General features: G+C 43.2%; 1 protein-coding gene across 1 annotated transcript in view; it reads left to right on the plus strand.

Annotated features, from left to right (window-relative positions):
- Window positions 1-20,007, plus strand: part of LOC137341469 (1-phosphatidylinositol 4,5-bisphosphate phosphodiesterase zeta-1-like) — a 56,744-nt gene that overhangs the window by 12,376 nt on the left and 24,361 nt on the right. Inside the window, exons 5-6 of the mRNA XM_068004572.1 lie at window positions 5,301-5,445; window positions 7,534-7,686. Of these exons, the coding sequence (XP_067860673.1) occupies window positions 5,301-5,445; window positions 7,534-7,686 (298 nt within the window). The remainder of the gene's footprint in view (window positions 1-5,300; window positions 5,446-7,533; window positions 7,687-20,007) is intronic.

Genomic DNA, 20,007 nt, shown 5'->3' on the forward strand with positions numbered 1-20,007 from the left:
AGATTGTGAATTAGTATGTATTTATTCAGGGATATATCTGACTATTAAAAGTAAGCATGCATGAAAAAATGAGTACTATAGTAAATATATGTTATTGGGTAACATTCTGGATAAAGGCTGGGTATTCTGCAGTGAGTGACTCACCTCCTGACTCCCCAAAGCCTTTCCACCATCTACAAGGCACAAGTCAGGAGTGTGATGGAATACTCTCCACTTGCCTGGATGAGTGCAGCTCCAACAACACTCAAGAAGCTCGACACCATCCAGGACAAAGCAGCCCGCTTGATTGGCACCCCATCCACCACCCTAAACATTCACTCCCTTCACCACCGGCGCACCATGGCTGCAGTGTGTACCATCTACAGGATGCACTGCAGCAACTCACCAAGGCTTCTTTGACAGCACTTCCCAAACCCGCGACCTCTACCACCTAGAAGGACAAGGGCAGCAGGCACATTGGAACAACACCACCTGCACGTTCCCCTCCAAGTCACACACCATCCCGACTTGGAAATATATCGTCGTTCCTTCATCATCGCTGGGCCAAAATCCTGGAACTCCCTTCCTAACAGCACTGTGGGAGATCCTTCACCACACGGACTGCAGCGGTTCAAGAAGGCGGCTCACCACCACCTTCTCAAGGGCAATTAGGGATGGGCAATAAATGCTGGCCTCGCCAGCGACGCCCACATCCCATGAACGAATAAAAAAAAAGAAGCATTTTTCCTGAATTTTATCAGTGAAGGAGGAGACATGAGATGGGCAGTGCACTATGGAGTTCCAGGATTTTGGCCCAGCGACGATGAAGGAACGGCGATATATTTCCAAGTCGGGATAGTGTGTGACTTGGAGGGGAACGTTCAGGTGGTGTTGTTCCAATGTGCCTGCTGCCCTTGTCCTTCTAGGTGGTCGAGGTCGCGGGTTTGGGAAGTGCTGTCAAAGAAGCCTTGGTGAGTTGCTGCAGTGCATCCTGTAGATGGTACACACTGCAGCCACTGTGCGCCAGTGGTGAAGGGAGTGACTTTAGAGGAGCAGGAAAGAGAAAAGATCATTCAGCCTTCTAGTTTCCCTTGTTGTCCACGACTCACTCAGCTTATTTGCTTCTCCTTCCCCTTTACTTTTACACCAAGCCATATCCCACTGCTCCCTGTTTAATCAAGAATCTATCTGTCTTTGCTGCATGCAAGTCTGCATTCACTGAGCATTCGCTGAGCTAAGTGGCAATCTGTTTCACAAATTAACAGCTCAAAGTGTGAATTATTTAGACATTAAGTTGATTTTAGTTCAAGATACTTTTCTAACCATGACCTCTTAATCTCTTCTGGTTCAGCACAAAGAACTTCTCCATATTCACACTAAAAATGGTATTGCACATATATGTCGTTATTTTGCTATCTGAAATAGGACAGAGCTATCTAAATCTGATGCGTCCTTTACATTTGTGAAGTTCATTTTCAGTGAAATTGAAGTAACATCAAACTGTTGCATGCCATCTGTGCAGGTCATCTTTGGGGTTTCATCCCCTACATAATTACGTTTAACCTGGACAACCACCAGCAGTACGGAGTGCTATCCCCACCAGCCCCTGCTCAATCATTCTGGGCCTTGAACCATTTCTCAAATGAGTTAATGATCCACTGTGGATCTCCACATCAAATCTTCTGTGCACCCCTCCCTCCAGTCTCCATTGGTAGCAGAGATTTCAACCATCTTGGATTTAGTCTCCAAAACGTGCTCCCTAAACCTCTTAACATCTCCATCCATCTTTAAAAGCCTTTTTTAAAGTTCAACTCTTTGACACAGGATTCACACAAGCCTAGGTCGTTAGTTCTCACTGCACTTTTTTTTCCATTCCAGACTGGAAGGCAATATTAACGTGCCTCACCTGAGCTCGGCTCAGATACCAAATGAACTAACTAGATTTATTTACAGAAATTAAGCAAGTAGGACACATACAAATAGCAGGAGCTTTTGTACAATAACAGCAGTAGATAGCCTGATCTTTCAAATCTACACTGTTTCTGACAGCAGTGGATGTAATCTCAGCCTCTTTACCAACACGTTACTGCACTAGATTCCATACCTTTATTGTTCAGTTTCTCTCTCTAGTTTTGCTCAGGTAAAATAGATGAGAATTGTGGCCTAGGTTTTCCAATCATCATACCAACAGCAGCTCATTAATTTTAATGGATCGACGACATGATCAGAAAACCTAAGCCGTTAAGTCTGTGAATCCACTGCAAGGCGTGTCGAAATCCACTTGCTTCAATATATAATGCGACTTTTTCCGACATTTTGGCAGAATTTAGTTGAAGGGTGAGCCTAGTGGAAAAGCAAGTTGAGGCTGCTGTGTGACTTGTCTATCCTGGGAGGCTTAATCCGTTACAGTATTTACACAGGCTGTGATTCCGTTACAGTATTTGCACAGGCAGACTGTTTGCATCAGATCTGGGACAGCTGAAAAAAAACTAATAAAAATGCAGATGTTGCGTTACCTGGTTGCTACGGGTAACAAAAGGGAGAATGAAAATTGTAGAGAGGATCGGCAACACCTGACTGCATTCATATTCATTCTATTTAGGGTTGCATTACAAGACTTTTCATGATAATTTGTACACAGTTGACAGCTGGTGCAGAACACTTTACTGGCATAATGTAGCAATAAGAGTTTATGGCCCTAGAGATTTAAGCATAAGGAAAAGCCGGCTCATCGCATATTTAGTATTGCTTTATTGCTATGGCTTAATGGCTTTGCTTTAGGTTTATGTGCATCCAGATTTCCTAACAACCTGAGCTAGATTTCCCTTCATGTGCTATGAATGCACTTCTGTCATCAGTGCAATCCTGCCGTGATGTGCAAGGTTTTTGAGGGAGAATGTGATCCTTCACCCCCTCCCCACCCCACTTCCATTCGGTCCATCGTACCAATGCTGGCTGTTTGAAAGAGCTATCCAATTAGTTCCACTCCCATGCTCTTACCCCCATGGTGAAATGAGTGGGACGTATACAGTTCCCCTGTTGTTATATTTGTTCTTAATTTAAAAGGAAACTTTACTTCTTACCAAAAAGTACACGCCTGGGAGGGGAAAAGGTCGATTGATCATGCTGAAAGCTCAGAGACTGCCAGAGCTGCAACCTTTACAATGCTTTTGCTCTTTTAGTTTTTCCTTTGAGCACATGTGGAGCTCACAACAGGAACCACTGGGACAGAGTCAAGCCTTTAGATCAAAAATCAGAATGTATCTAAAATGGCAGAAATTACTGTTCTTCCTGGGAAAAAAATAGGGAAAATTGGGCAGCTTAAAAAGCAATTCATGTCCACTGCCTCTCCAACCATTCTAAGACAATAGGTTTATAGTTTATTTCTGATAATTGCACTTTAAAGCGTTTAGCCTAGTTTAGATGGAATGGAGCATTAAACCAAACTTTCATCTCTGTAGAAGACTCATTTTAAGAAGAAAGGATCACCAGGAAGATGACAGACATCTCCCTGTTAAAAGGCTGCATTGAATGGCATGATGTGTAGTCCTTATACACTGAAATTGTCCATCATTATCCTTTATATATCAGATACAAAAGCCACAATATGTCACTGCTAAAATCTTTCTTCAATTTTGCTGCTTAAAAGAGCACAAGAATCATGGTATTAGCAGATGGACATATTCATATGACATTCCTCTGTTTGCCATTTTAATGTAAGTGTTAACCCACTATCCTCGTCAACAGTAACTTTTAGCCTTGTTTGCCCTAATTGACACTAATAATGGTAGAATTACTAACTATGTTAATTAGCAGTGAAGTGGTACCCCTACTATCCTCTTAGAGTGGATATTTTCAACATAGGAAGGGTGAGAGAATGATTTAGATTTGTTCCCACTCAGGCAACAGTCGATAGAGTGATGGGCATGAGAATTTAATTAACTGCACTGCTAATTAACATAGTAATTCTACCACCAACAATATCAATTGCTGTACACAAGACTATAAGTAACTGATAGTGATGGGAACAACAGCTTAACTATTGTACCTGCTATTGTACCAAGCTGGACACAGGATGAAGGGGGATGGGAATAGCTATGTCTGGAGCAAGCAAGACAAACAGTAAAACAAAAACTAGAAAGAATAGTACCTTCCTCTTCATTCCCACCCATCACAGTAGTAAGGTTTCTTCTGTTCTCTCAAGCAAAGATACATAAAGGTAATTGTACGAGTTTGTGCTGTCGACTTTTAAAGTTAGAAGGGAGAGAGAGATATAAAGAGAAAGATATATATATTATAAAAACAACAACAACTTGCATTTATATAGCACCTTTAATGGAGTAAAATGTCCCAGAGCGCTTATATCATGTATGCCCATCCATTGGTCAGGGTAAGTATTATACAAACATACGAACAATGACAGACAGGAAAAGACCCTCTGGTCCCAGCCTGTCCCACACAATTGTGATAACCTGTGTATCACAATGTATACACTCTCCACCCCACCCAAAACCATGTGATCTACTGGGAGAGGTAAAAAAACAGATAAAAACCCAGGCCAATTTGGGGGGAAAAACCTGGGAAATTCCTCTCCGACCACCTCCCCGCCCCCCCACCCCCTCCACCCCGCAGCGATTAAAACCAGTCCAGGAGATCACTCTGGCCCTGATAATTCTATACATTACATTACCTAACTTTTATACATGGTGATCTCTGCCCCAGCCAAAAACAGGTCCAGCTCTCACTTGAAGGAATTCAGCGAATCGGCGTCCACCGCACGAGCCGGCAGCCTGTTCCAGAGGTCAACTATTCTCTGGGAAACGAAACAACTCCTGAGATCTAACCTAGATCTGGCCTTGTACAACTTAAAATTGTGACCCCTGGTCCTCCCTAACGTATTTAGTTGGAACAAACTGTCAACTCGAACACAATCTATTCCCTTCATCATCTTATGAACCTCGATCAGATCACCCCTTAGTCTACGCTTCTCTAAAGTGTAGAGTCCCAGCTCTTTAAGCCTATCTTGATAACTATGATGCATTAAACTGGGAATTAGTGTAGTGACCCTCCTCTGCATCCTTTCCAAAGCCTCAATATCACCCACCATGTGAGGAGACCAAAATTGGACACAGTATTCTAACTGAGGCCTGACCAAGGTCTTGTACAAGGACAAAATAGTATGCCCATGACTCTTTTTGTAGCCGTCATTATACCACACGTTGCCTGGGAAACGGGGTCAGGGCGTAATTGAACGTGGAGTAACAAAATTGTTAATTTAATTGAATCCATTGTAACATTATTATTTTCCCTTGGTTTGTAAGCGCTTTGAAAAAAGGCTGCCGCTGTTTGGAACTGGATTGTTGGGATGGACCTGAAAATGAGCCCAGAGTTTATCATGGCTTCGCCTTAACATCTAAGATTCTGGTCAAGGACGTGATCGAAGTTATTAATATGCATGCGTTTGAGGTGAGTACTATTTAGTTTATATAACCTATAAGTTTGATCCCATCTCACTGGAAAGTCTAAAAGTGTTATAAATAAATACGCTACAATAAAGTTAGTGCAACTCATTGCTGATGTTGGGAGTTCGAGCTCAGTGCAGCAATACTATGTAATTTGTGTGGGAACAGAGAAACTTAGATATGCAAAACAGCTTTCTGGGGAGAACAATGATCGAAGGTGAGTTTACGTTTCATCTTGATCTTAAGAACTGTCATACTAGGGGTTCCATGATGGATCAACGAGTTTATTTAGGGTGTAGTTGAGCCTTAGAGATCAGGAAGGTTCCAGGTTTGATCCCCTTTCTATCCCAAGTTAACTCTCAGCTAGGCCAGATGTTGTGAAGCTATAATTAACCTTATCGCTCTTAGATTGGGGAAGAGAAAGGTGGCCAAGGTTTTCCCTCCCTATCACTATCCATCAATCCTTGCTGGAAGGATGCGTGTGGATGTTGGGTGAGGAAAGGATCTGCCTTGGTGAAGTTTCACCCAGTTGAATAGCCTGCTGACAGTCACCGTCAAGGCTCATATATTCTGTGATGCTATGTCATGTCCAAATGAAAAATGACTTCCTTGCTTTTTACATTCAATGTCCCTACATATAAAACCCAGAATCCCACTTACCATTTTATGGCTTTTTCAACCTGTACTTCCATCTTTCTGAGATCTGTGTATCTGTACCCCTAGATCTCTGTTCCTCCATTCTGTTGAGCCTTTGGGGTGTAATTCTTTCACTGATTTTTTTTTCCACAAATGTACCACTTCACAATTTTCTGCATCTGCCACAATTTGGCCACTCCTTTAACCTGTCGATGTCTTCCTGTATTGAGCTACAATCCCATTAATATGTTAATTTTTGTCCCAAGTTTCTAATTTGGTACTGTTACATTTTTGGGACTTTTAAATCTTTTTATCCTAGAATATTCCATTTCTTGTATCTTGGATCGCTCTTATGGGTGAATCACAACTCTTCATTTCTCAAGAATGTCTATCCTTGCCTTGAGTTCTAGGCAGGGTGATGGTAATGCCCCCAGGGGCATTACTATTAGATATTGGATTATTTTACACCTCCATAAATTCTCACTTCAGTCTTCAAAAGTGGTAGAGCATCAAATCAGAATAGTTGCTGTGGTTTCTTTGGATTTTTGACAGCTAACAGTCAAATTCAAATTCATTGACTGCCATGCGTTTGACTGAACAAGTTATACCATCAATGTTTTTTCCAAAGTTGACTATGGTTCCTCCCTTCAATCCCACAGTTCAAAGGCCAGCTTGAGCCAACCTTGCAACACATGTATCAAAATAAGCTTGATATAGGGATCTGAACTGCAACCATTAAAAAAAAATTGCTAATGGACAATAACTGGGTTTAAAAAGGGACAACTGAGAACCAAAACCCAACAAAAGTACATTATATTTGTCACAGCTACCTTATCAATTTAAAAAAAAATTCTGAAGATAATGGGATTCACTAGCAAGGCCAGCATTTATTGCCCATCCCTATCTACCTTTGAGATGATGTGGTGAGCCGCCTTCTTGAACCGCTGCAGTCTTCTGAAAATCCATTTCTACAACATCTACTGTATTCTATTTATCTATATACACCATGATTTCTTCAAAAAATCCAATTCAATTACTCAAATACTTCCTGCTCTTCACAAATCCATGCTGACTCTCCCTGATAACTTCATGCCTTTCTGAGTGTTCACTATTTCATCCCTTATTGTGAATTCGAGAAATTTGCCCACAAATGAGGCAAGGCAACTGACCTATAATTTCTGGTTTATCCATTTCCTCTTTTTTTAAAGATGGTAAATTGTATTGTTAAAAAGAACATTTTAAACCTTTGTTCTAATCTCTTAAAAACATGGGATATTGGTTCACAAATACATTTAAAAAGCTATGAAATATACAACAGCTGTTGTATCTAATGAGAAAAGATTATTCTGAAGTGTTGACAGGAGATTGTGGTGTACATCCTGGTGCAGAATGGATTGAAGACCAATGAACTTGAATTAATCCTGTGCTAAAGTTCCTGCTGTTATTTTTGTCACAGACATCCGAGTACCCTTTGATACTTTCCCTGGAGATTAATTGCAACCCAGTTCAACAGCGTGTAATAGCCAACTATCTGGTCAATATCTTGGAAGACAAGTTGATCACCATGACCTATACAGACGATGACCCATCTCAATTATCTTCTCCTGAGGTAAGAAGCTATCAGAACTGATTTATACCCAGGTTGATTAAAATATCGAAAGGATCGAAGGTGATATTCTTGACAAAATTGCAACTCAGTCACAACATATAGATAGGCTTGTGTGATTCACATAAAATCAGTGATGTGCACCAGTGATTCTCCATTATAATGTGACAGTTGTACCTTTTTACTATCAGGAGAAACAATCCACTGTTTGTAGGAATGCAAACAATATTTTCAGGAGAACAATCAGCGATTATGTCAAGGATAAGCAGGATAATCGGCTTTAGCCTGTTAGAGAACAATGCGTGGAGAAGAAGCAATGAAGTACATTTCAATTTGGCACGGGTTTCAGAGAAGACTTGGACTGGGTTGGCAAGGATGGACTACTTTGAAAATCAATGGGGCAGGAGGATACAAAATTAGACCTTGATATATGTGAAAAGTTGTTGAGGTGACTAGCATAGATGCATTTAAGGGGAAGCTACATAGACACATGAGGGAGAAAGAAATAGAAGGATATGTTGATGGGGTTAGATGAAGAAAGGTGGGAGGAAGCTCGTGTGGAGCATAAACACCAACATGGACCTGAACAATATAAGAAAGGCAATGAATTAACTATGCATTGCATTGAAGTAGAAACTTAGGCCTCGATTTTTACTAGGGGTGTGGGTGCCTTGGGGACGGGCAGATGTGTAGGTGGGAGGGAGCCCTCCAAGGGCAGCTCAGCCTGAGGCCTGGGCCTTTCGAAACACGGGCCTCATTTAAATAAGGATAGAATGGCCTGTTTCTGTGCTTTATAATCTATGTAATTCTAAGTAAAAGAAATTTGCAAATATTTTAACCGGAAGGAGAAAAATGAAAAGGGTTAAATCAGATAACATTGCAACTAGATCTAAGAGTAAGTGAAAGAGCTGCATTGTGGACAGAGGATATAAAATGATAGGGTTCAGTATAATACTAATGAAAATAATTTTACGCAAATCTAAAAGGAACATAGCATACAAGGCACTGGAGCTGGAAGACTGTGTGTGACCTAAAAATATGGATGTAATTGCCCAGTGGGAGGCCTGATTTGAAACTGGAGGACAAATTTCAAATAACCAAGTGTTTTTAAAAGAGACAGAAGAAGCTGAGGAAGAGGTAACTTTGGCTGCGAGGGATTGTCTCAACAATGATCAAAAAAGGAATCTTAGTTTTAGATATGCAAAATCTGAAAATCTGATAGCAAAAGGAATAAAATCAATAACCAGGAATTGCTGTAGACTGCTGAGGCAGATGAAAGGTTTAAACTCCAGGGTGGTAGAGAATTATTTCAACAGATAGAGAGAACTTCATAGTGCAGGAGAGTTATAATTATCTGAAGTGTTAATTATCCTAATCTGAAATAAATGGAGAAAGGCAGCATTCAAAAAGGAGGAGGCAAGTCCCTGAAGCTAATTTAGGACTGGTTCTCAACAGAGCAACAGAAACCAGGGAAGGATATTTGAATTAGTATTTAGTAGTGAGCTGGAACTTGTTAGATGGGAAGATTAGAGAAGGGAATACTTGAGCATTAGCAATTTAGTACGTTGGGGGAGGGGGGAATAGAAACAATAGACTGTGAAATGTACACACCAGGTTACAGGAAAACAATATTCTAAGCCAGAAATAAGATAGATACACAAGGAAATTATTAGAGATGCATGGCATTGAACAATATAAGAAAGGCAATAAATTAACTATGCATTGTATTGAGGTAGAAACTTAGGCCTTGATTTTTATTGGGGGGTGCGTTGGGGATAGACAGAGGCGTAGGTGGGAGGGAGACCGCCAAGGACAGCTCAGCATGAGGCTTGGGCTATTTTAAATACTGGGCCTCCTTTAAATATTCCAGCACTGTCTCCCGCCCGAAACTGTCAGGACTGACATCAGGGCTGGCGGGTGGGAGCGGGAAATCAGGTCAGGAACATTAGGACGCCGGGGACCCAAAGGAACGGTCCTCGGCATTACCTCAGCGCTGGGGAAGGCCTTTGGCAGCCAATGCCAGTGCACAGAGGGAGAGGCAAGGCCGGGGCTGGGGAGGCCCCAAGGACTCCTTAAGGGGCCTGGGGGGAGCACTCCTGCCTGTAATGGGAGCCTCAGCCGACTTGAAAGTTATCAGGCAAGAACAGAGTGACCTATCAAAGTGGATTTGGCCTAATCTTAACCCCTCGCATGCACCATTCTAGCTGGGCGAGGGGGCTTAAAATCAAGGCCTTAGTGTCAATTCCTGGACTTAAGGGACTAAAAAGGGAAGTGTAAAATATGTCTAAAAGTATTTAATGAAGGTGGGAGATTGAATAATATTCAGTTAAATTAAAACTTCTAGAAAGATCATCTAGATGAAAAGCAAAGAAAATGGAGAACACCAATGTTAAATTATTAAGGAGAATATATAAAATGGGGCCTGTTAAAGATTAGAGAGGTGATATAGTACGAAGGTAGAAGAGTGCATGAATGTTAAACAGCATAGTTTTCACACAAGGTATTGGCCTGGATTTTCCTCGGAGTTGCACCCGCTCCGGTGCCGGACTTCACCAGTCTTGCGGCAGAAATGCCATTTTTTACCCATGCAATCGGGGTTTCCACCACTCTTCTGGCAAAGTCATATTAGCAGAGTGGGAGTAGCTCTGAGGAAATTCCAGGCCATAGAGCAGGAAAAAAATCCAAGTTCAAGCAAAGATGAGTGTGTACATTTTATAATTTAGCACCATCAACACACAGCTACCTGCGACCAAAGCACCCATTCGAGTGCAGAGGTCATTGCATCCAGTTTGCGGCCCGCACCAATTTCCGTTCATTGTCACGGATGGGAAATTGTGTGGGCTGCAGATCAGGTGAGCTGACTTCTAAGGGGCAGCCTTGGCTCGGTTGTTAGCACACTCATCTTTGGGTCAGAAGGTTGTGGGTTTAAGACCCACTCCAGGAACTTGAGCATGCAATCTAGACTGACACTTCACAACAGTGCTGAGGGAGTGCTGCACTGTGGGAGATGCTGTCTTTCAGATGAGATGTTAAAAGGAGGCCCTGTCTACCCTCTCAGGAGGGTGTAAAAGATCCCATGGCACTATTCGGAGTCGGGGAGTTGTCCTGGCCAATATTTATCCTTCAACCAACATCAATAGAAAACAGATTCTCTGGTCATTTATCTGATTGCTGTTTGTGGGAGCTTGCTGTGCACAAATTGGCTGCCGCGTTTCTTACATTATAACAGTGACTCCACTTCAAAAAGTACATCATTGTCCATAAAGCACTTTGGGACGTCCCAAGGTCATGAAAAGCGCTATATAAACACAAGTTCTTTCCATGCTCAAATTCCTGAATACTCAGTCTTGTCACATGAAACTCCCTGCTGGTTAATTTCAAATTGTAAAATTTACCTCCAGTGGTCATTAAAAAACTGGAATGCTTGAATATTTAGAATGCAACGGGACCAGTTGCCCATAGATAGATAAAGAAATTAGGATGTAATGGGAGGAGCTGTGGCTTAACTTTGTGACAGCTCAATAAATACCGGGGTAGTGTTAGGTGACTGGAAAATAGATGAGGGTTTAGTTTTTGACACAAGATCCTGGAAATTTTAGGATCTAGCTAATCCTGATCTCGAAGAAAAAATGTTGGAATCCATCATGAAGAAACATTTTTGTCCCCTTCTACTACCTTCCTGAAGGCAGTGCCTCATGTTGGAGTACAGTTCCATAGGCATCAAGCGAACCTCTGATACCTGACCACTCGTGTGACTTTAATGAGTGAGTGTTGACAGGCTCGTCGTCATAACAGAGCCCAGTCCTGTCCTCATGCATACTCACTTTCCAGCTGAATTACCAGATACCGATCAGGAACAGGAAACTTGACTGATTTGCCCTCTTCTTAGCCCGAGTACTGAGGCCAGTCTGGTGCCCTTGTTGCTACCCAGCTAATATCAGCTAACTCAGTAGAGATCAATAATCAAAAATGGAATCTTCCCTGTCTATATGGCTCATTACCACCATTGGAACAGTCAGAACTGTTTAACAGGGTAAAACTAATAATTACAACCAAGGCAGGACTATGAGAGATAGCCAATGCTTAGAAAATGTACTGAAAATGCTTCTGAAGATATAACAGAATTGGTAGATGATGGTAATTTGATGGCTATTTATGGGCACATTTTCTGCTTCTGTGATCCTGGCACCCATTACACAGCCTACTTAATTAAATGAATGGACAGAAAACTCAGGTACTTGGTCCTCCACCTCCAAAATTCCAACATACATGCAAAATTACCCTTTATATTTCTTTACTTTTAGAGGAGAAGAGTGTCTAAATTGAAAGGGTTGAATGAGCACATCATAAATTGAACAATAACTTGTTTGAGTAATAGGAACCAAGGAATTGCACTCAGTGGTAGACAGTCTAGTTGGACAGGTGACTAATAATGCATCACAGGCTTGTTCTTTTCACTTCTGCTGCTCGAAGATTATCTTGACAAAGGTATAGAAAGCAGAATGTCGAAGCTCACAGAAGAAACCTAATTCTAGAAGGAAGCAGAAGTTTTGGAGGAGAGGAATAAGGTGCAGAGAGAATTAGCAATTGTGCAGATGAATCAGAAATGCCATTTAATATGGTTAGGAACATAAGGAGCAGGAGGAGACCGATCAGACTCTCGGGCCTGCTCCGCCATTCAATTAGATCATGGCTGATTAGCACCTCAACTCCATTTACCCACCATTGCTCCATATCCCTTGATACCCTTACCTAACAAAAATCTATCTCTCTCAGTCATGAAAACTCCAATTGTCCCAGAATCCACAGCCTTTTGGGAGAGAGATTTCCAAATTTCTACTACCCTTTGTGTGAAAAAGTGCTTCCTGATTTTGCTCCTGAATGGCCTAGCTCTAATTTTATGATCATGTCCCCTTGTTCTTGATTTCCTCACCGTAGGAAATAAATTTTCCGTATGTACCCAATCAAATCCAAAGGCAATATCATTAAATAAGATGAATCAAGTGAAAGAAAAAGACCATAATAGCAGAAAATTAGGTGACAAATGGTGATGCATTTCAGGTAGAGATTGCTGAATATCTGGGAGCAAGAAATTGGATGTAGATCAGATCCACCATTCTTGGGAGGCGTCCAATTTTCTGTTGCGCTTTGGAACAGGTGGTGGAAGTTCCTGTCCAAAATGGGCGGAAACTTCATCAACATATTGAAATTAGGGGGAGTGATGCCATGTGGGACGCTGACATGATTCCACGCAGTGTCTGCCCTGATTCTCTCAGTTGATGACGGCACTCAGGAATCTTGCCCATTTATTCTTTCCGGCCGTTTCAAGCAGGAGCTATTTTAGGGACAGCCAGTTCCCTGCAGGTATTGGCGCTACTTGTTTTTTTGTCGTTACTGAAACTTTACCTGTTGAAAATTTTGGCCATGCGTGTGCATGAAAGGGGTTTGCCATTTTTGCAAGTTCCCTAGCTCCTTGCGCTGTTAGTGACCCTCTGGGAATCTCACTTTATTGACATCATTGGACAAAGAGGAGGAGGAGGAAGAATGCAGGGATGCTGGTCAAGGTACAGGACATCAAAGAAAGATTGCTTATACCCATCCTTACCCTTCCAACTGGGTACAGAGGCCACGACTAACATACCTGCAATTGATAGAAGAGCAATGCATATGGAAGCAATGCTTCACCGGTGAGGCAGTGACAGACTTGTGTTGCCTTCTATAAGGCAACATCCAGTCTTCAGGACCAGCAGGTCTGATGCAATAACGATCATATAACTCTGATCTTTTTTGCTTTATGGCTTCTACCAGAAATAATGGGGAACCAAGGGTCTAATGAGAGTGAGGAACTTAAAGTAATTATTATCAGCAGAGAAAAAGTACTTGAGAAACTAATAGGACTAAAAGCCGATAAATCCCCTGGACCTGATGGCCTACATCCAAGGGCTCTAAAAGAGGTGGCAGCAGAGATAGTGGATGCATTGGTTATGATCTTCCTAAATTCCCCAGATTGTAGAATGGTCCCAGCGGATTGGAAGGTAGCAAATGTAACCCCGCTATTCATGAAAGGAGGGGGAAGAGAAAACAGGGAACTACAGGCCAGTTAGCCTGATATCAGTCATCGGGAAAATGCTGGAATTCATTATTAAGGAAGTGGTAACAGGACACTTAGAACATCATAATATGATTAGGCAGAGTCAACATGGTTTTATGAAAGGGAAATCATGCCTGACGTATTTATTAGTGTTTTTTGAGGATGTAACTAACAGCGTTGATAAAGGGGAACCAGTGGATGTCGTATATTTGGATTTTCAAAAGGCATTCAATAAGGTGCCACATAAAGGGTTGTTATGCAAAATAAGGGCACATGGGGTTGTGAGTAACATATTTGCATGGATAGAGGATTGGTTAATGGACAGAAAACAGAGTAGGAATAAACGGGTCATTTTCAGGTTGGCAGGCTGTAACTAGAGGGGTACTGCAAGGATTGGTGCTTGGGCCTCAGCTAAAGTCTGCAAAGGGATATAGACAAGTAAAGTGAATGGGCAAGGAGGAGGCAGATGGAGTATAATGTGGGGAAATGTGAAGTTGTTCACTTTGGTAGGAAGAATAGAAAAACAGAATATTTTTTAAGTGGTGAGAAACTATTAAATGCTGGTGTCCAGGGAGACTTGGGTGTCCCGGTACAAGAAACACAAGAAGTTAGCATGCAGGTACAGCAAGCAATTAGGAAGGCAAATTGCATGTCGGCCTTTATTGCAAGGGGGTTGGAGCACAAGAGTAAGGAAGTCTTACAACAATTGTACAGGGCTTTGGTGAGAGCTCACCTGGAGTACTGTGTACAGTTTTGTTCTCCTTATCTAAGGAAGGATATACTTGCCTTAGAGGCAGTGCAACGAAGGTTCACTAGATTAATTCCTGGGATGAGAGGGATGTCCAATGAGGTAGGGTTGAGTAGAATGGGCATATACTCTCTGGAGTTTAGAAGAATGAGAGGTGATCTCATTGAAACATATAAGACTCTGAGGGGGCTTGACAGGGTAGATGCTGAGAGGCTGTTTCCCCTGGCTGGAGAGTCCAGAACTAGGGGGCATAGTCGCAGGTAAGGGGTCGGCCATTTAAGACTGAGATGAGGAGGCATTTCTTCACGCAGAGGGTTGTGAATCTTTGGAATTCTCTACCCCAGAGGGCTGTGGATGCTGAGTCATTGGGCCCGATATTAGGATGGAGGCGGGTTGGCAGCGGGGGGTCGAATGGGCACGTGTGTAACCCACCCAGTAAAATCGATGGGTTCGCCACGCGATCGCAAGTAAATTGAAGCCACTTACCTTGGCTTCCGGATTTCGCGCTGGAAAGCTGCGCAGCGGGTGGGCTGCGCACCCACATCATAGGCTGTCAGCTGGAGGAGCCCTATTTAAAGGGCCAGTCCTCCACTGACTGATGCTGCAGAAAGAAGCCAAAATTACAGCATGGAGCAGCCCAGGGGAAAGGCTGCTCCCAGGTTTAATGATGCCTCATTCCAGGTCCTACTGGATGGGGTGAGGAGGAGGGGGAGGAGGAGGAGGAGGAATACAAAGATCTTCTCCCTGATGGACGGGAGGAAGCGGCCTGCCTCTTTCACCACGAAGGCCTGGCTTGAGGTGGCAGAGGAGGTCACCTGCACCACCAACATATCACGCACCTGCATAGAGAGCAGGAGGCGCTTCAATGACCTAAGTAGGTCAGCCGAAGTGAGTACTCTTACTCATTCCCCTGCACTCCGTCTGCCACATCACCGCCCCCACCCTACATCTCCTTCTGCACTGCCAACACTGCTCCATCACATTACTCCTCACACCCACTCAAAGCTCATCCTCATCTTACCTGCACTTACTCACCTCGACAGTACTCATCCCACCATTACCACTCAACCCAATCCTCATACAATCTCATGGCTCTGTCTCATACCCACCCTCTGATGCATCCCTTTCACGGTCAGCCTCACCCAACCTGCCACCACCTGTGCTGCAGCCACAGGGCATGCATCACATATGTGCAGTAGCCAGCGTAAGGCAAACGTGTCGTGAGCGTGAAGGGGATGCACAAGGGTGTTTGAGGGTTTGTCATGGTTTTTACTTGTATTTGATTTCGGATCAACTCATATTACATATTATATTGACACCACTACTGCCACGTCTTGGCCATTCTTGTCTGGTTTGTGCAATAATGCCCTTTCCTGAGGATCACATTGAAGACCCACACCTGATGCCGCCCATTGTGTCACTGCAGAATGGGTGCAGGTGTATTTGCAGGGCTCTTTTGTGCAGACGACTGAGAGACGCCGGCGATGTCCCCGGTGGCACCCTGGAAGGATGCGGAGGAGAAATTGTTGAGGGCAGTGGTGACTTTGACAGCGACAGGTCAGAAGATGGTGTTCGGGCCAGCTGGGAGCAGCTCGGCATGAAGGAGGTTGCAGATGTCCACGACTACATGTCGAGTGACTCTGAGCCTCGGTGTGCACTGCTCCTCAGAGAGGTCCAGGAAGCTGAGTCTCGGTCTGTAGACACTGTGGCGAGGGTAGTGCCTTCTGCAACGCATCTCTCTCTGCGGTTGCCCTCCCACTTGCTGTGCAGGTGGATGTGTCACAGCACTGTGTTGTGGAGCTCCACGTGTCAGAGGTGGACGGCGTGGCCGGTGAGGCTGGTGATGCTGTTCGTCCTCCGAGGAGGTCATGACTGCAGCTATGGCGGCCCCCATCCGCAAAATGTACATTTGAGGGGGTCCGCAAGGTAGGTCAATGTGTCTGCACACTGGGGTTGAGGTTGCAAGTTTGTGAATTTTAGTGTTAGGCGGAGGGTGGTGCAGGCCAAACTTTGTCCAAAGTGACAGAGTGACCTCCTGCAATGAGTGAGGGTCTCCCCCCCAACCTGTTAAATGGATCTTTGCAGCTCCCACAGGCTGGAGGCTGCAATACGTTCATTTCAACTGGGAGTGTTTCCCCCAGTACGAGAAACACGCTCAGTTTGGATGAAAATCCAACCCCTCCTAAAATATCCTCCCAATCAGGTCTGCTAACGACCTGAAGTATCAAAATAATTGGTTTAAGTAGGATCCCGCCAATTTTAATTGCCGGTGGGAATCCCACGTGCATCTAAGCACGTCATTGGGGAACCCGGAAGTGGGCGGGTTGGAGCCAGGCTCCGGACCCACCCTGGGAATCCCGAATTTTCGAAGCCGCCCCGCTTGGCCATCCTAAAATCGACCCCATTGAATATATTCAAGGCTGAGATAGATAGATTTTTGGACTCTAGGGAAATCAATGGATACAGGGATTAGGCAGGAAAGTGGAGTTGAGGTTGAATATCAGCCATGATCTAATTGACTGGATAGTGAGGTGAATGTGAAAGATACATGCAGGGGCCACTCCCGCTTGCCTGCTGTAACGCCATTTTTCCAAGGTTCGAAGCAGGCTCGAGGGGCCATATGGCCTACCCTTGCTCCTATTTCTTCCAGATTGCCACATGGGACATCAGCAATGTCAGTCAATCTGTAGTCCATACAAATGGAAAGCAGGTGTCTGATGCGTTATCGACCAGAGCTTTCATCGCTTTTGTAATGGACAACTATAAACAGCAGTCGAGGATCCTGGATTTTGCTCAAATTGCTGAATTTCCCAAAGTCCAGGAAATGACAGATTGCACACATGTTGCCCTTGCATGTTTCTACTCTTAATAGTGCAGTCTTTATGAATCACAAAGACATCTACTTTACATGCAGCTAGACCATTGGCTATCTGCAGAGGATCATGCAGATCAGTATCAATTTCCCTGGTGGCTAGAATGATCCTTTATCTTACTTCAGTCCTCCATTCTCCCATTGCTTGCTTCTGGCTCCATGGAGACCAAGGCCCATCATGACACATGTGTATTTCCACATTTACTTGCGTAATGGTAAGGAGGTGAATTTCCAAGGCGGGGGTGGGGTTTCTCCCTCTTGTCCACAATAACATGGGTCGAAGAGTCACAGAAACCTTGGAAAAATGGCGTCACAGCAGGCAAGCAGGAGTGGCCCCTGCGTGTATCTTTCACATTCACCTCACTGCCCAGTCAATGCAGATTTTGAATACTTTGTTCCTCTATTCATAGCTGGAAGCTGGAAGGTAAATACATGGTCCAGTCCAGAGTTCTAATTATGTCATTTTTATATTTCAATTCCTGAGCTCAGTTGGGTGGGAAGGTTTACAGTTACTGCTAAAGGTGACTTACTGCAGAAACTCTCTGGTCTTACATATTTAATGAAATGTAAACTAAGTGTGAATTAAAATGGCTTTGAGCTTGAAGTGTAAAAGCCTGACAGAATTTGGTTTGCTGATTTATAGATGAAAAAAGAAGTGAAAGAAACAACACTATAGTTTTGTTATAATGAACATTAAGGGGACGTCAAGAGTTGGATTATTTACCCAATTTTGGGCGAAATAGGAAATTGGGGCAGGGAGGCCGACTGCCAAATCCCAGACCCTAAATTGGCTCTCAGATAGCTTCCTCACCATCCCCTCTTCCCCCACCCCCCTGGCAGGGTTCCTGACCATTCGCTATTTGACCATTGCATCACATTTAAATGACGGTGAGGGGGTGGGGCTTAGGAAAATGGCTGATTTCCCCAATCTTTGTAGGTTGTTCTCTTATTTCACTTTTATGTTTCAGACTAGTAAAACTGTTTGCTTTCATTTTTTGTACCTTCCTTCCCTGAACACTCTGCTTGGCTTTGCTCTTATGCAGTAGGCCTCCCTCCCCCAAGGGTGCATTAACAATGAAACTTTTCACCAGGAAGGTGCTTCTCAATCAACTTAATGCTTCACCTCCTCGTTGAAATGTGTGCTCGATGGATAGGATAGAACTTGCCAAGGGGGAGTTTGAAGAGTCCAAGGGATATTTATGTGAGTTGTTACTCACTATATCTCAACAGTGTGAGCGACAAAACACAAAGGATATAGGCTGCTGGGTTATATTGCTCGATGATTTCAAATGGACCAGAGGTTGGACCTGAAGCTGGACAGTGACCTGATAGGGACTCACCTGGCAAATTGTGGAGAGTTCAGGTCACTGCATCATAAGGGGGAACTTCCAGGTCTGGAGACAATGCAGAGGAAAGAATGAGGTTTATCTGCAGTGTCAGAGGAAAAAGCTTTGAGAAACATCTTAATAATCTAAGGATTTTCAGTCTCAAAAGGTCATCTCAGAAGAGACCTTCAAGGGGCATACAAGACCCTTGGAGGGATAGGGAAAATAAACATACACCACAGCAGCAGGACAAGAGTGCACAGCTTCAGGGTTGTGGCAGACTAATTCAGGAGAAATTTTATAAATTATTTCCTTACACAGAGGTGATCAACAGTTAGAACAGGTTGTCAGTAAAGAGTGGTCAAGGCCAAGACACTGAACTCTAAAGAACCCTAAATACTGTAACTGGGAGATGGTGACATTGGTATTTCTGGAAGGAGGAGATGGCAAGGGATCAAGAGCTTTCTTCATCCAAGCCTTTCTTGTGAAATATGAAATTATTAAATGAGTTATCAATTTTTACATTAATCATTTAGAAAAATGGCATAAGAACATATTGAAGATAATACATAGTATGTGAGAGAAGCTTGTACCAGGATAATTAAATGGATATCTAGTATGTCTTTATTGAAAATCAATAAAATATGCCAACACCATAAAATATAAAAAACATTTTTTTAAAAAGCCCTCATTTCCACCATTTATTTCAATGGGATTCTGGTCCATTTTAATCCAAGTCTTTATATTTGGATTCTGGACATATAAAAATGTAATCACTATAAGACAAATGATTTAAATGAACTATGGCCCAGAATTTCCTCAATGTGATTTACACTGCTGTTACACCTTTAAAAACAGTGCTACATCCACCACTGGCCTCTAGAGGAAGATAACACGGAAGTTTCCTGGGTATGCTCATTTGCAAACACATAGATGCAGACATTGGTGTGAAACTAGTGTAAATCTTCTGCAAGCAGCTGAACCAGCAGGAAATTTCTGTGCCAGCTTCTAAATGCACTGTTCAGTCTGCGTTATTCAGCAGCACATTGGGGGACAAGAAGGGGTAAATCAGGAACACTGCTTGGCTCTTTCATTTCTCTCTCAAATTACTTCACTGCGTGTCTTACTGATCTTTTTATTACACTTGGACAGAATTATAAATATTCAGATGCCACCTGCGTCCAGAGGGCAGCAGGGCATGGAACGAAGCCACTAAGGAAAATGCACAACTTCAGCCGTTCATACCTCCAAGAACTTCTGGAGAGCACTGAAGGCAGGTCAACAGACT

Source organism: Heptranchias perlo, chromosome 24 (genome assembly GCF_035084215.1).
Source record: "Heptranchias perlo isolate sHepPer1 chromosome 24, sHepPer1.hap1, whole genome shotgun sequence".
In the NCBI taxonomy this organism is placed as follows: Eukaryota; Metazoa; Chordata; class Chondrichthyes; order Hexanchiformes; family Hexanchidae; genus Heptranchias; species Heptranchias perlo.